This window comes from Rhagoletis pomonella, unplaced genomic scaffold (assembly GCF_013731165.1).
Source record: "Rhagoletis pomonella isolate Grant_MI unplaced genomic scaffold, Rhpom_1.0 Rhpom_scaffold_00013, whole genome shotgun sequence".
In the NCBI taxonomy this organism is placed as follows: domain Eukaryota; kingdom Metazoa; phylum Arthropoda; class Insecta; order Diptera; family Tephritidae; genus Rhagoletis; species Rhagoletis pomonella.
This window is the reverse complement of record NW_023458567.1, coordinates 11,868,812-11,886,009: the sequence shown is the minus strand read 5'-3', so window position 1 is coordinate 11,886,009 and position 17,198 is coordinate 11,868,812. Positions and strand designations below refer to the sequence as shown.

The 17,198-nt window shown below is 34.4% G+C and overlaps 3 protein-coding genes across 6 annotated transcripts in view; 1 reads left to right on the top strand and 2 right to left on the bottom strand.

Annotated features, from left to right (window-relative positions):
* LOC118748808 (protein NipSnap-like) overlaps nucleotides 1-17,198 on the bottom strand; it is a 178,322-nt gene that overhangs the window by 61,262 nt on the left and 99,862 nt on the right. The window lies entirely within an intron of this gene.
* Nucleotides 10,061-11,738, top strand: LOC118748817. The gene is made up of 2 exons (XM_036483520.1): nucleotides 10,061-10,742; nucleotides 10,812-11,738. Exons 1-2 carry the CDS (start codon nucleotides 10,149-10,151, stop codon nucleotides 11,043-11,045), a joined length of 828 nt encoding a protein of 275 aa, XP_036339413.1. The 5' UTR covers nucleotides 10,061-10,148; the 3' UTR covers nucleotides 11,046-11,738.
* On the bottom strand, nucleotides 11,487-16,606 carry LOC118748812 (pyruvate dehydrogenase E1 component subunit alpha, mitochondrial-like). The gene is made up of 6 exons (XM_036483512.1): nucleotides 15,409-16,606; nucleotides 15,141-15,330; nucleotides 14,853-15,055; nucleotides 13,254-13,425; nucleotides 12,589-12,911; nucleotides 11,487-12,518 (listed from the first exon to the last, which is right to left on the bottom strand). The coding sequence occupies exons 1-6, from the start codon at nucleotides 15,568-15,570 to the stop codon at nucleotides 12,165-12,167; spliced, it is 1,404 nt and encodes a 467-aa protein (XP_036339405.1). The 5' UTR covers nucleotides 15,571-16,606; the 3' UTR covers nucleotides 11,487-12,164.

The following is a 17,198-nucleotide window of genomic DNA, read 5'->3' as shown; positions in this document are numbered from 1 at the left end:
ATCCAACCTTTGTCGAAATGAAGACGCCCCGCAACATGTTTAGCGCTTCTTCACATATTGACTCAAAACAACTTATCTAAAACCCGTCGAAACTGTTCGTGATTAGTGGATTCGCCGATTTACCAAGATTTAATATTTATTTTCGTATTTTATGTTGTTCAGCTATAAATAGAGGCACGTCTGAGTTATGATAGTTTGTCGTACAGCGCTGAGTTAATACAAATTTAAGCTAGTCTTTCGCACTGCGTTAAAGATAGGATAGATTGACGGCTATCGACCAGATGAGATAAGGTAATTAGCTCAGGGCCAGGGATTTCCTTGCTCCGCCGTTCTTCTACTTTCAGAAAACTTTTGACATCCCATCGCAGTCAAGGTGTTCGGAGCTATTAAAGCAGTTTTGATTTTACTGTCAACAAAAAAAAAACTCTACTTCATGCCTATATTCGAAATCCTATAAAATATCAGGAAAAATAAGCTAAAACCACTTAAAAAAAAAAACTCCAGAAATGTTTGTGAAACTCATAGTCAATTTAATTTCATGCTAAATTGTTTCCGGCGAATCGTTATTCTGTTTTTTGTTTTATCTTTTATCGCTGTTTCTATTCTATGCTTCTGTTATTTCCATAAAGTGTGCGCCTGTATTATGTCTACGTGTTCTTTTGTTTTTAAATAAAGTAAAGTGGGTGTTATATTTAAAATAGGTGTCTTTTCATTTGCTTATTTTTATTTGTAGCTTGAATATGCTATACATACATACATATTTAAGTACTGCTAAATATAAATAAAAAAGTATATGCAGGTGTAAAAAAGCTTTTCCGACTATGATAAACTCGGGGCTTTATTTGTAATTCTCGAAACATGTGTTTGCATTGATTTTTCTAATACCTACTATACTATATACACAACCGATAGCGTACCTGATAAAAATATGTATTTAATTTTTTAGCGACATGTTCTACAAAAACATCGGTATTTCACGTTAAAAAAATATACTACATTCAAGCTCACACTACGTTCTAGTAAAATTTTGCCGACTCAAAATAAGCTGACTCATCTTCATATAGAACCTATTAGCTAATAAATGGATAATTAGGCGGTACACGTCTTTAGAGAAATGTAGAGGAATAAGTCGTAAACTACCGCAAAGGCTTTGACGAAGATGGAAAAGTGTCGCAAAGGACTGGCGAGACCGGGTCACACAAAGGGGAGGGACTTACAGTTATACGCCGACCACGAACAGCTATTGTATTTTTATGAGAAGCTGTCAGAATACACTCGGAGGCAATTGCCATTGCCTGCCGCGAGGCAACTGCTATTAGAAAAAACTTTTTTATGTTTTTAATATTGGTCGGAAACGTTTCGAACCCAGGCTCTGCGGAATGGTAGTGGTTCAAATAATATTTTGTCCTATTCTTTTGTGATAGATGAGTCGTACAAGCGTTCGTGCGCGAATATATTTTTTTGGGGTTTCGGTTAGGGTGGTGGAACATTTGCTCCACGAAATTTCGAATTTGAATTAAAAAATTTTCTGTTTTTTTTTTAATAAAAAGTTGATATCCTCACCGTCAACGCAAAAAGCCCTCTTTGACGCTCTTTTAGAAAAAAGCATTAAACTTTTGCTGAAAAATTACATATGTAACGGGTGATTTTTTTGAGGTTAGGATTTTCATGCATTAGTATTTGACAGATCACGTGGGATTTCAGACATGGTGTCAAAGAGAAAGATGCTCAGTATGCTTTGACATTTCATCATGAATAGACTTACTAACGAGCAACGCTTGCAAATCATTGAATTTTATTACCAAAATCAGTGTTCGGTTCGAAATGTGTTTCGCAAACCCAATTGCTGCGAACGGCGACGAATCGACATTTCACGGTCTTCAGCAACACTCTCAGAAACAGACGCAATATTCTCTTCTGTACGCACTGTACGCATTCGTGTGGTTGGTTTAATGTCCAATAAAGTAAACTGAGTGCGAAACTTGGTCACAATCGCATTAATTGTTTGCTCACTTGGTCGATTATGTAGACCATAAATCGGACGTAAAGCGCGAAACACATTTCGAACCGAACACTGATTTTGGTAATAAAATTCAATGATTTGCAAGCGTTGCTCGTTAGTAAGTCTATTCATGATGAAATGTCAAAGCATACTGAGCATCTTTCTCTTTGACACCATGTCTGAAATCCCACGTGATCTGTCAAATACTAATGCATGAAAATCCTAACCTCAAAAAAATCACCCGTTATGTATTTCAATTCGCAGGCAATTTCGATTTTTTTACCGAACGTAGGGGTTTTTATTTTTCGTCATATCTTCGGCGTTTACAGTCTAATCTTAAAGTATGATATACACACAAACTTAATTTAAAAAAATATATACGTATATACAAATTCTATTTAATTGCAAAATTGTGCATACGTATATATGTATGTATGTACGTATATTTGTGTATTCATGTCGGTGTACCTTTTCAAATATTTATTTATTCAATAATCTTAAAACGCCATTGAATAAACATATTTTTGGTTGCTGTGAGCAATTGAAATTACTTGTAATTTATGATGGAAATTCATTAGCAAACGTCATTTTAAGTGCATTTTTACGCGTGCCAAAATGCGGTCAAATGCAACTCTGCATCAATAATGTTTATAGCGATTTAGCTTTTATGTATTGACATACTTACATATATGTATATGAACGTACATACATACATCTTTCAAAGTGGTCTGTATTGATTGCAAGTCCTTGTGCTGTGGTGTAATTTATTGCACAATTCTCAAGTGTTTAAATAAACCCCATTAAAAATATTTACGTTTCATAGAAGTCAAAAAACAAAAAAAAAATAAATAAATGCAAATCGAAAACGTTTTATTAGGTGCATTGTTTATTTAGTATGTTTTGATTTTGGTTTTAGAAAAATACGCAAGTACATACCAAGTTTATGGCTTCTGCTAGAATTTTGAAAATAAATAAGAGTATGTCAGTTTCCTAGCAAATATTTGCATAAGTCATTCAGTTTCTGAAAAACTTTATAAATATATTTTCGAAATTGTATAATACAAGTAATTTTTAGCAAAAAAAAACCGACTTAAAAAAAAATATATATATCTATATATTTCATGATCCAATGATCGGGGCTCTAGGAATTATTCCCCCGTGCGTAAAATCACCCGGACAAAATCCTCCAGGAAAAATCCCTCGTATAAAAATCTCCCCGAACAAAAATCCTCTGGATAAAATCCCCCCAAACAATATTCCCCCGGACAAAATCACCCGCAGAATAGCCCACAATAGGGGCTCTTGCTATCCGCTTGATTTTTGATCCGAATGATCGGATCTAAACCAAATTAGTATGGGCCCACCTCTGAGACACTACCTTTCCGTTGCAAAAAAAAAAATATTGAAATCGGTTGACGTGATGCAAAGTTATGCGGTAACATACATAAAAAAAATAAATAAATATTCCGACGAACTGATAACCTCCTCCTTTTTTGGAAGTCGGTTAAAAACAGGTGTAAAGCCCTAAACCCCTCGAACTATCGAAATGTTTACTAAACTTTCAAAATAATTTCGATTGCATTTTGAAAATATTATATTACACTCAATTTGAAAAGAAAAAAAGAAAAACTGTTGACTGTTTGCGGTTTCTGTGTAGTGACCTTATAAAACATTTACATCTGCTGAAAAATTTACCGAAAATACTGCTGCAGTGCTGTACCAGTTTTATTTACATATATAGAGTGTTCTGTAAAAGTGTTCAATAAGTAAAGGGGGGTGATAGGAAAGTGAAGATGAACAAAACAGTGCTCAGGTTGGTGGATGGAGGAGTTATTTTTAAATTTTGGGGAGTTACGTGGGGAGAAAATAGTAGTCAGTACTTTAAAAATATTCACATCTTAACGGAAAGTTCTAGTAAAAATTTGGCTCTAACGATTTTGATACAATTTTGTATTCAGATAGTATTTTTTAATTTTAAGGTTATATAGACGGGTGTTACCACTGGATATATTCGTACAAAGCGGCCACCTATTCGAAATTATTTATAAGTTAAATAAAACGTGATGTTGGGTATCAAGTGAAACTATTTTAAAAATTCCTAATATCAGGGATATTTTTAATAGGTTTGCTACCTATTTGCCGTCTTATATTTATTTAATTTACTAGCAGACCCGGCGAACTTCGTCCCGCCCAAAATTTTTATATATTTTACTGAAACTTTTTGGTCCAACATTTTCACCAACAATTCACGTTTACGATTGTCATTGGCACATTTGTCTGCTAAGATTAAGGTTTGGTGGTCATTTGCCGCTTTAAATAACCTAAGGAAAGTGTTATATCCGTTCTTGAAATTCTCCAGTTGTGCGGCATTTCATAGCACGGTTATTCGCAAAGCGAAATACATTTTTTCCTCTTCACTCCCTGGCGGCAACAATGACCCGGTTCTATAGTGAATGTCCTAGAAGCTTTACAGTATAGTAGGTGGCAATTTCAAAATGGGTGCGAATCATTGTGCTACAGAAATGCAATATACATATACTTATTTCAGACGAAATACCTTAAAAGTTTGAACGCAGAATAATATTGGAAAATCACATCCATTGGGCCAATTGCAACGCAGGAGCGTTCGATATACTCAATGGTGCAACAGGTCGATTTAATCTGACCTTCACGGCCCCTTTTCTCACTTGGCTATTTTAAGTAATAGCTCGACTTCAGCACCACTTGGCAGCACGTTTTTGCAATAGTATTGCATACATATTTAAAACATTAGCCAAATCGGATCATAAATAAGATTTTTAGTAATAACTCAACTACAGCGCCAACTGTCGGATTAAATTGTGAAACTAAACCATCCAGAGACCCACTCAAATACACAAAAAGTTTCGTTAAAATCCGTACAACCATTTAGGAGGATTTCACTCACAAACACACCTACAGAAGAATAAAAAAATTCACTCAAAGATAGGTAAAGGTCGGTACGTTTGTAGGCCTCACACCCCTTTTCAAATAGCCCAAATTTTCTCCATGAGTATGGGCTTGATTTCAACTATATACATATCTCCATACGAAGTTCCAGTACTGTACCATGAATACTTTCAGAGATATGCAGTATAAAAAATCGATTTATATGGGAGGAGCCACGCCCCCCTTTCCAACAGCTGCCCTCTTTCTTCATGAGTTTGCGATTGATTTCGTATATCTCCATACCAAGTTCCAGAACTCTACCATGAACACTTCCAAATATAGGCAGTATGAAAAATTCGGTTTGTATGGAAGATTCCACGCCCTCTTTTCCAATAGTTCCAATTTTTCTCCAAGAGTATGCGATTTATTTCGTACATCTCCATACAAAACTCTAGAACTCTACCAAAAAATTCCCAGAGATAAGCAGTATGAAAAATTCGGTTTGTATGGGAGATTTCACACCCCTTTTTACAATGGCTAAAATTTTACTCCAAGGGTATGCGATTGATTTCGTATATCTCCATACCAATTTCCAAAACTCTACCATGCACACTTTCAGAGATATGTAGCATGAGAAATTCGGTTTGTATGGGAAGTGCCACGCCCCCTTTACATATAGTTTTTTTCAGCCTAAAACCATCCTTGGGACACGTGCGGCAGGTGGCAGTTTCAAAAAAATCGGTTCAGCCGCTCTCGAGCCTTGCGAAAACTAACAAACGGTTTTCTAAATATATATTAGTTGAGATATATTATATATTATATTATATTTTGACAGTATCCGTTGTTTCTGATTGGCGCAAAAAAAATCCCGGAAAAAATGGGTCATATATGCTAATATATGCTAAAAAGCTACTTACGTACTAAAATTTAAGCAAATCGGACTATAATGAGATTTTTTCGAATAGACCGGTCCCTGGTCCACCTACCCGAAAAAAAGTAAAATTTTTTTAGCCTAAAACATGGTGGTTACCGAAAGCTATTTGTATACAAAATTTCATGAAAATCGGTCCAGTCGTTCGCGAGATTACCTGTTACAAAAAAAAGGGACTTCTCTTTATATAATTAGTATAGATTATTTAAAAATAAGATATAATATTACTATTCATGGGTCCTAGAAGAAGGCTCTTAAACAATTCCTTTTCTATGTAGTAATTGTTATCTCTTAAATTTTAGTTTAGGGAATGCCACTTATTTTCGATTCTACAAAATTTTACTAAAACAATTAACATGGATATCAAATGAAAGGAAGTTTTGAGAACTTTATTCCACAAATATGTTTGATGTGGGTTTCCACGTTTCCTTTTTGTAATACAAATGTGTGTCTTTTTCCTTTAATTAAAAATTAATTAGATTGCCACATGTTGTTTAGAAATAAAACATTTTCAAACCCATTTCGATTGATACCCATATTGTAGGGTATCAAACTTGCGTTTTGCTGGAGAATGGCCTAGTTCTCGAATCGAATACTAACCTATTGCACATTCATTACCGAAGGTGAGACTCGAAACAAGATTGCAAGATTGAAAGTACATGCATTCATATGTATATAGCTTTAAAAAAATATTTTGGAAATAAAAAAATGGATTTCGATATCTATTAAGTAAAATTCTTACTCCAAAATTTAGGTGGCACCCCTATTCCGAAATACGCTGGAATAAATGGTACATATCTTGAGCGTATATGTACTGTGTAAACATACATAAAAAAATGCTGATTGAAATTAGCAGAATAAAAAAATTTATTACATAGAAGCGTGGCGCAACCCTGATGGAAAATATGTTCTGACCAAAGTTCTCAAAGAAAGGTATTTCATTTGATATCCATATTGCGATACTTTAGATAAATTGTGTAGAATCGAAAATTTAGTAGCAACCTTACACTATTATCCTAAGGAATAACATGTTGTATATAGGGTAAACATTGTTTAAGAACCTACTCTTGGTACCATTGAATAGTAATATTTTACCTTTTTTCTAAACAAAAAATTAAATAACTATGTTATTCAAAATAGGTGGCAACGCTATTGAAAATATTTTTCAATTAGGGATTTTTAAAGTGCCTTCGATTTGATACTCATATGATGATGTCTTAATTAATTTGTAACTAATTTCGAATAAGTGGCAACCTTATGCGAGTCTTCTCGGAGATAGTGCCTATTCAAATAACCTTAAAATCCAAAGCATTATCTGTGTACGAAATTTCATCAAAATCGTTAAAGTCGTTTCCGAGAACCCTATGGATATGTGTATATATACATATATATGTATGTATATGTATATACAAGAATTTAATGTAATAAGATAATTTTTCATTTATTTTTTATTAACCGACTTCAAAAAAGGTTATCAATTCATCTCAATATTTTTTTATGAACATATGTATGTTACCGAATGGTTTAGTTCCGATCATTAGATCATGCAGAAATTAACGGTACTGCTGAATTTGTATATCAGCATTGAAGTCCGTTTTATTTTTCGCTTAAAGATGACTTGTATTTTGTTTATTTTTTAGTTTATGTACTCTGATATTTTAGTTTCATTAAATCAAATTTTATATTTCTAATTCGGTTCAAATCCGATCATTAGATCATGAAGATTTTAACGATCATCTTAAATTTTTATAAGAAAATTGAAGTCGGGTTTGTTTTTTGGTTAAAAATAATTTGTTTATTTAATTGTTTTTGTGTTCTCTAATTTTTCTATGTTTGCTCATTACTTATTTTATTTTAACTTACTTATATAATTCTTTATTTATGTATGTATGTGTATATGTATGTACTTATTTATTATAATTTTTTCTGTACTCTACTGGATCATATACATATGTATTTACAGTTCTAGTTATTATATTCAGTACTCAAATCAAATATTTTAATTTCTGATAAAAAAAGGTTATGTCACGACTTACCGCTACGTTTATATCCGGCTGGATCTTGTTAAGCGTTTTTTCTAGTCTTTTCGGGTATTTTTTAAATGATCTACGTTTTTCTAAAGCACTTCTGTGAAACACAAAATTTTTCGAAACTTTCGATTTGCAAATTTGGTTTTGTCAACGTTTCACATTTTCTTTACCAACGAAGTAGAAAATTAACGGGTTTAAGTAAATAAATTGAAAACGATTTTATGAATTTTGTGCATTTTTTTATTCTTTTTATTTCAATTCTTTCAAAATTTTTTCTCAGCATTTCACTGCATATCGATCGGTGTCCGACACACACTCACACACACATACACCCATCGACGTCCAACACTAATTCGATGGACACATGATGCCGTCGTCGCGCGCCAATATTTCAATCGATTCTCATAATTTCACTTTGTCGCCAACATTTGAAGGACACCACCCAAATATTCTTAAACAAATATTTAATTCAAATATGATGGCGCCACACTATTTTGATTGTCAGTTCATAATTGTGTTGAAACACTCAACAAGCAATTATGTATATTCACACGCGCATAATGCAACAACAAAAAAAGCAATAAAAGCACGACACGCGTCACATAAAATATAACACAAATTTACATTCATAAATATAGTATTTAGCTATATGTAGTACATACATATAACCAAACTTTTAAGCAACAAAGAAAATTTTCAAAGGAATTTATTTATTTCAAAAACTTTTATCGAACGTTATACTCGGCGTAGCGGTGAAAGACTAAACTGATATCCGTGGAAAGCACCCGATGCGAGCGCGATCCAATTCAAGTGACGGCGAGCGACAGTAGCTGAGCGCAAAAATATGATATAAAAAAAAAACGAAGACACCTCCTACTCATAGCAATGTACTTACAGCCCGCTACAAAACGATATCACTTCAACATGTTGATCAGTTTTGACTTTTTATTTTCTTTTTGTTCAATGTTAATTATTTTTCTATAAAAGTATAGCTCTTTATCCAACATAAACCGTATGAATCCAGACTTTGTACAAAAATTATACAAATTACCACAAAATTGTCATTCCAATTCGAAGCATTTTAATTAAACATTCTAGAATAATTTTTAGTATGCAGTTTTATAGCTTATTGAATTCTAATACAATAAAGGAGAACGAAAAATGACACTGAAGATGGCACAACGCCGAAACCGGTTTGTCTCCAAACCAAATTTGACAAGGGATGACGGAAAATCGTTCCACATTACATCATAAAGCACAAGTTTGAAATTGCTTAAAAATCGCAGAAAAAAGTAGTCAAAACTGGTCAAAATGTTAAGGTGCTCACTTTTGCCGCGGACTGTACATTCGCAAATGTAGTTGTTGTGGGAGAGTACACTGATCGGCAGCTTGTCGCTTGCGCAGCAAGGTGATTTCTTGTGAAGATGCTTTGAAGATATGTATGTACACACATTTGTAAATAGATAGTTAAATAAGCGTGAAGGAAATGTGTTTGAAGCAAGGTATTCGTGCATCAGTAATACATATGTACATACATATGTATAAATGTGGGTAAGTCAACAGCTCCCTCAATGACATTCGATGATTAGTTCTTTCAAAACCCACTTACTGCATTCAACTTCTTAAGTCATGTAAGGCGTGTAAAGAAAATTGTATTAGATAAATTTAAACATGTTTATGTTCCAAAAGACAAAAATCTTAACAAGTACTTCTGTTATGCTATTCTGTATATTTTTATTTAACATCTCTACATCTATTGTCATTTCCGGTTCCTTTTTTCAGTTCAATCATTCTCCATCCTAAAAGTTAGCTGGCAACACTAATACTATTGTTTTGTTGTTTCCTTGTTGTTGTTGCTTTCATCAGCTGTGGGCATTTAGTGATAACAAATTGTGTAAAAGTATATGTTACTATTATATCGATTAATTGTTTATCTGCAAGACGAAATACATTGTTTATTTCCATTATTTTTACTGCTTTGGTTTTTAATTGTAAACTATAATGCCCCTTGATTACCCTGAATTACTTCTGTTGTGTTCTTGTTGTCCGCACAAAGTTGCACCCCTGCAGTGTCATCTGTACCCGATATCAGCGTAAACATCGATATGCGTCAGAAATCGTATTTTCAATACACATTCCTATCCAAATAAGCAAAGCATAAATTTAATAAAAATAGTCTTTGTTTGAGCTAAGCATAAGAGTCGCTTATTTTTCTAAAATTTTACCACTATTTTATTGTGCAAACTTGCGGACAAAGCCTTCCAACAAAGCTGTTGCAATGACAACACCAACGAGATTTGCCGTACTGGCACGCACTGCACGATTACAATTGATTCCATCAGCGCAGGCTGAGGTGGGTGTGGAAAGTTCTTCCATACCGTCAGCACAGGCTGAGCATGTAGAAAGTACTTCCATACCGTCAACGCAGGCTGAGCGTGTGGAAAGTACTTACATAGAGCTGCATAACTTCACAGTTGCCGCTGGTACGCTTATTAAAGTATTACCAGCATCTGACATTACGGCACAAGAGCCTGCAGTTGCGTCTACTGTGCAAGTGTATGTGTATGATACAGTGTTCCGCGAACCAGACACCACACGCATTTTTCAATGCACTCGCGATAGTTTGCTACCAGTATCTGATGATTTGTGGCCTTTTATAGTTAGCATACCAGAACCACAACGTCGTTTACAACTATTGCTTGACCAAGATCGCTGCGAATGGCTGAGCAATGCAATGCCAGGTGATTTAGTTTATGTGCCAAGACGTTGTTTTGAGCAAGAAGGTAATGTGCGTTACGATTGTATTATTTGCTATATTGGCCCAGTGCCGGAGATACATCCAGTTGGTTACTTCTTCGGCTTGGAGTTGCTGGTTAGTAGAATGGAATTGCAACGTTATTTGTGCTTTTGCGTAATTAAGCTTTTGCTATATATTTCACAGGATGATACGCCTTCGCCACATGCAACTGACATACCATTTACTAGAAGATATTTTGAATGTGATGCCGAGAATGCAATATTTACCACAGCTGATCGTATAATACCAATACCGCCAGCGCAGGACGAAGGACCTGAAACAGCTGAATCTGCGAATGAAGCACCAGCAGGTGACTGGTCGATAATTACAATGTTTAACAATGCTCTTGATAGCATACGTGCATCACTACCAATTTAAATTTCGTTATTTTCGTAATCCCAATACTACATGGGTATAAGGATGCCAGTAGATAATTTCAAGAGCTAAAACCCTTCTAAAAGTCCTTCCTTGGAGTCAAGAGGCCTTTCACTCTACATTTCTTTCTTCTTTTGTATGGAGTGGTACAAATTCAAGGGCATCTGCTTTCGCTACCCATAGAAGTGCATTTGTAGAACTTGCTTAAGAAGGCCTTTTGGTGAATTTTTTCTTAAGCTACTACATATTTTAAAATAGAAGCTTATACACTCTCGTAAATTGTAAATAGGAAAAGCCCTTCTAGAATGCTTGCATAGGACCACTTTTAGAATGGCTGCATGGATTTATTTGCTGGGGTGAAAACTTGAATAGTCTAATCTATATTCCTCAAACTTAAAAGTTTTCTATTAATTAGATATTTTTTCTTGTTTGGTATTTTCATACTTATCATACTTATGTACATATTTAAGAACATACATACATATATTCTATAAGTGAAGTTTTTACAACTCTATGAGTGCATATTTTTTGTCAAATTATTGCGTAATTTTTTAGTTTTTAACAACTGGAATATGTTTTAAATACATATTTACATATATCTCAGTATGTATTATACAAAATTCCATCAAACTAATTGAAATTTTTGCTCTCATAATAAGTTTTAAGGAGTGTGCTATGTTATTTTCGCCGGTTTTTTCTTTTCTTTGTTTTAAAAACGCTGTGAACTTACAAGCCGCGGTCAATTGGCTAGTGTGCTTAGCACAGAGTTACATGGCAGAAGCCGCCATGTAACCTCTGTTCTTACCAGTTGTGCAAAAGTATATTTGCCTAAAACAACAAATATATTTGTTTCTTTCTTTGTTTCAAAATGATCCAAATGCTCATTTAAAAGAAATGCAAATATAAAGACTTTACAAAATTACAAAAATCAAGCGGGGAACCATTCTTAAAGAATTTATAACATTATGTTGCATGTTTAATTTCCAAATATTTTTTACCGATCTTTAAACATCTGCTATACTTAAAATTCCGTTCCATTATGTTATAGGCCACCAACGTACGTAAAGTCTCAAAGGAATGTAAATAGCTCCGCACCCATTTCCAGTCCTCTCACGTTAGGATTTATTTCTTATAAGGTTTAGACTTTTCTGTACTATCCTCTTTCGATTTTGCTTTTGGTACCGCCTGCGTTTCCTTTATTGCCTCCATTTGTGCTTCCCCCTCCAGTATTTCCGTTGGTATACCTTTTGGCTCGATTTTTTCATCGGGCTTAAATGACTTTAACTTGATGTTGTCTTTTTCCATTGTCTTGCCGACCCGAAAATGCTTGTGTCGTATTCCGATCGTGTCACGTATGCCGTCTTCTTTGCATTCCATATAAACATCTGCCCACAGTTCCTCTGGCTTGATTTCCTTGTCTTTTTTCACCTTCTCTGCATTTGCTTGAATTTCCTTTTTAACTTCATCATCTACTTTCTAAATAAATGAGATAAAAGTGTGAAAACTTAAAATAAATGCTTCCATAGAATATTTTCTTTAGACATACTTTGCATTCATCCTCTGTTATTAATCCCTTGGCGATAGCAACTTGTTTCAAGTACAATATCGGATCATGTTTGGTGCGTTTTTCTGTTACTTCGTCGCGTGATCTATAACTTGTACCCGGATCTGACATTGAATGACCAAAATATCTATAAGTATGGGCTTCTATAATTATTGGGCCATTTTCTTGTACGAAATCTATGGCGAATTGTGCCGCATTACGCATAGCGAACACATTCATGCCATCAACATAAAGGCCAGGTAGTGGAACACCACGTGTATAATATTCAATGGAACAGGAAGAGCGATTCATTTTGGTACCCATGCCTTTAAAAAGGAGTAAAGAAAGCGGAAAAGTTAGTATGAAAAATAGGACTCTGTATGAAAGCTTGTTAAATATAAAAAAGTGTAAGGCGTTTCAAATATCAAACCGATCTGGCTGATTAATTAATCATAATTATATATCGTCAGCGGGAATGCAAAAAGCCGTAACTAATAACAATTTTTTATGATAAAACGAAAGTGGAATTTATGAATCTCGTATTTTTTAATAGTTGCGGTCTTTTGCATTTCAGGTGACGATATTTACATCAATTAATTTAATTCAAAGAGCAACTTTTTACTCCTTAGCCTCAGAGTGCATCAACCCCAAAAGTACAGTGAACTTACCATATTCATTGTTTTCGCAAACAAAAATCACCGGCAATCTCCAAAGACATGCAATATTGTAGGCTTCGAATATTTGTCCTTGATTGGCAGCACCATCACCATACAGTGCGACACAAACATTGCCCTTTGCCTCGTTTTTAAGTGCAAGACCGACACCAACGCCCAGGGGTACCTTCATATAATAATAATAATAATAACACTTGGCGCTTGCCTTCACTTTTATTAAGCTGAGGGTAGGGCTGGCTCGATATATGTGCCGTTCAATTAAAGTCGGGATATGCCCTTTTGCCTTTAAGGCATATTTTCATTGTGTTGCCAAACAATATTTTAACGTTTAACTATCCATAAGTAGGTAGGTCAAGATGCCGTTTTATTAGAAGCTAAATAAAGGTATACAAATTTTCAAGAGAACTGATTATTTTTTAATTCAAAGCCAAACCTTGTAAAGTCACTTAAGCTACTTTAATTGAACGGCACAGATTTGCAGCTTTTCATACATTTTTTCTTGCTAATTTTATAAATTAGCATATCAACTTTCGATATGTTCTAAAGGTACCAATTTATGCATCTCATACTTTTACAGATAAATTGGGAATCACAATTTGAAATCGTCTGGAGAGAGTTTTTTTATTATGCGGTATTTTTTATTTGCCGTAAGAAAAATCATGTCTGCCGTTAAATGTTATTTTAACTTTCTCAAACGCATGCCTTTTAAAGCACGCTATTATCATTTAGTGAGTAATTGAATGGCAGTAGCTGTTAGTACAATTCATAAAATTTTCCAGTAGTCGTGACTATCCCGAGCCCACAAAAAAAAAATATATATAAAAATTGGTTTGCAACATTAGTCTGGATAACAAATCAATTGTCTTGCTTTCACAGTAAATTATTCTGCGTGGGCCAAGAACTTTTTTGATGCGCTTCTTAAACAAAAGCTTAACCGACACTTTTAGCCTAATCGTGTTTACACAAAATGTCTCTATGAAAAAGTTGTTCCTCCGAAATGTCTCTAGAAAAAAGTTTTTCCTTCGAAATATCTCTTTAAATTGCTCTGGTATCACCATCAGTGGTCATATATGTACAAATTTGTCTACGAAAATCTTTGCAAGTTCCATATAATACCTTCGCTATTGTACGCTAGAGAAAATGGTAAACTCAGCCGGTTCGTAGAATTATCCACCGGTTTTTGTTTTAACAGCAGAGCTCAACCCTCCCATTGAGTAATGTCTTTATCTTCCAACTTGGAGAGCCTTAGGCCAAGAAATCGGTTGGTGGGTATAAAGCCGTCAGGTGACCATATCGTCGAAGGGATGGATGGTGTAACGTATTCTTTAACGGACAGATCTTCGCGACTTCCATCGGTTTCGGAGAGTATTTAGAATGGGATGCATGAGCAACTCTAAAATGATCTAGTCTTTTTACCCAAAGAAAGGAATTTAATACAATTTTAGAAGATTTAGATAGAGTTTGAGGTAGGCTTAGATTGTCATACTTCCAATTAATAATTAAAATCTTGTGCCTGAAGATGGGAAGACTGAATGCCTGCACTATTTCTGAAGTGCTTCAAAGAAGGTAATGAAAGTATTTTCAAAATCTTACCTGAGCACCCACGATACCATTACCGCCGTAGAATCTTTTGCAGTACATATGCATAGATCCACCTTTACCGCGTTGACAACCCGATTCGCGTCCAGCCAACTCACCGAGTATTTCATATGGTGGGATGCCCATCACATGACACCAGCCATGACAACGATATGCCGTTATAAGGTGATCTGTGGGACGCATTGCGGAATTTATGCCTATTGGTTTTACAACAAAAAAAATATATACATAATTAATTTAAAACGTTGGCGATTCTTTTATTATTTTATCTGCCCAACCCACCCACGCAAACGGCTTCCTGGCCAGTGTAAAGATGGCAAAAGCCACGCACGATCTTTTCCTTATACATGGCATTCGCAACAGTTTCCAAACGTCGTATCGTCGCCATTTCTTTATACATTTTTTGTACTAGCTCCCTATTTATAGACAAGGTTTCAGGTGGTAATTTTTCCAGACGCACGCATTTGTAAGCCTATTTTAGTTGGGCGCAGACAAAAAATATGGCAAATCGTTTAAGAATTCTTAAACATGTATGTATGTATGTACGTACATCATTCAAATCAACTACCGCTTCGGTGGCATAGGATTTAGTGGTTTGTTGCATTGTTAACTCTGGTGATTCCTTGAAAAACCAACGAAAAAGCCGAAAATTTTGCGGCCAACGTCGTGGCACTGATTGGCTACTTCGCGCAGCCGCGGCAGCCGCAAACATGTCCCAAAGCGAAGTACGCAAAGTGTTTATGAAGGATTTAAAGTTTCTTGAATTAATTGTTTAAGAATTATATTAGCAGTTTTAAATGTAGAAGTCCTAAGTGTATTGAATACGAAAATAAAAAAATTTTTGTTTTTGAAAATAATTTCGAAATAAATTATTTTTGACGGCTAAACGAAATTACCAGCACGTATTTTTTGTGCTACTTTTTTTTTATTATGTACCTTAATTTGCTTATGCAATCTAAAGTTTTCCACAACTACTGAGCTGAGCTGACTTCCTGCTCGAAATTAAAACCCGATTGGCTTATTGAAGGACTTAAGATTCTGTTTTTATGCTAGTTGTCGTAGTCAGCTTTCTATGATACTCAGGACCGTATCTAAAACAGTTTTGCAAGGCAATTTCGAAAAAAATAAATTGCCGAACTTCGTTATAACTTCGGCATTTACAGTCGGATCTTAAAGAGGATATATCGATGTTCCTGTCGAAGAGCCAAAGTTTTTGTTCTAAAGTTCATTGACCCAAGTACCCCGTCTTAGTACTTAGATACCCACCACATCTCAGTTCTTATCACCCCAACGTTCCATCGTAATGTCAGTAAATGAAAAATCATTATCTTTTGCTATGGGAGTATTTCGATTATTCTAGTAGAACTATTTAGAAAAAATATTTATAACGCCAAGTATAGGTTTCACCGAAAAATGTCAAAAAGGCTCCTTGATTCGGCAAAAAATAGGGGTATTCGAGATTTGTTGTATATGCTCTTGTATTCTGCATTTGTGATATTTATGGTTTTGGTAGTAAAATTCGACAATGCCTCGCGGTTAGAAATTTTACAGAATACAGGCGCATATACAACAAACCCCGAATGCTGTTACAACAACAACAAAACCTATTGTTTTTTACGAAATTGCCATGCAAAAATGCTCTACCGACTCAAGGGTGTGAACTTTTTTGATTGCTTGTAAGGTGGTACCAAGGCGAATTAATTTTTTTTTTTTTTTTGACAATCGAAACGCTACTCACAGTTAATGAAACAACACCACCTTATATGAATTCGCCTTGTTCGGTACGGTCTAGTTTACATACATATGTACATAGGATAGAAATCGAACAATTTTAAAACTGAATTTTTGAAAAACACTTGGTAAAAGCTAAAGCTAGAGCTAAAAATTCGTTTACTGGGTTTTTGTACATTTTTTACTTTTATTTATTTACTTTAATTATGTATGTAATTCATTGCTAATAAACTTTACATTCTCTGGCTAGTGTGACTTTTTTGCTTACATTATTCGGTCAAAAATAATGATTTGCATATTTTGTTAATATTTATATTAGGTACATAAATACATGATGATTTTAGTTAAGCTTTTGTGATATTTACAAAAAATGTTTCAAGAGAAAACTAATTTTTTTAGCTATATATGTACATATGCATATGTATCTTCGATGCAGGTTTGATGTTATCAACAAAATAAAATATCCAATATTTATATATGTATATGTAAGTTTAACTAGAATATCCGCAATTTAAGTCACTGTGTTTGTTGAGAATTGCATTCAAGTGGTTTGAGAATAATCAGAGTAATTTTTTACTAGTGATTCGGCTACACTTTTCAAACTTAAAC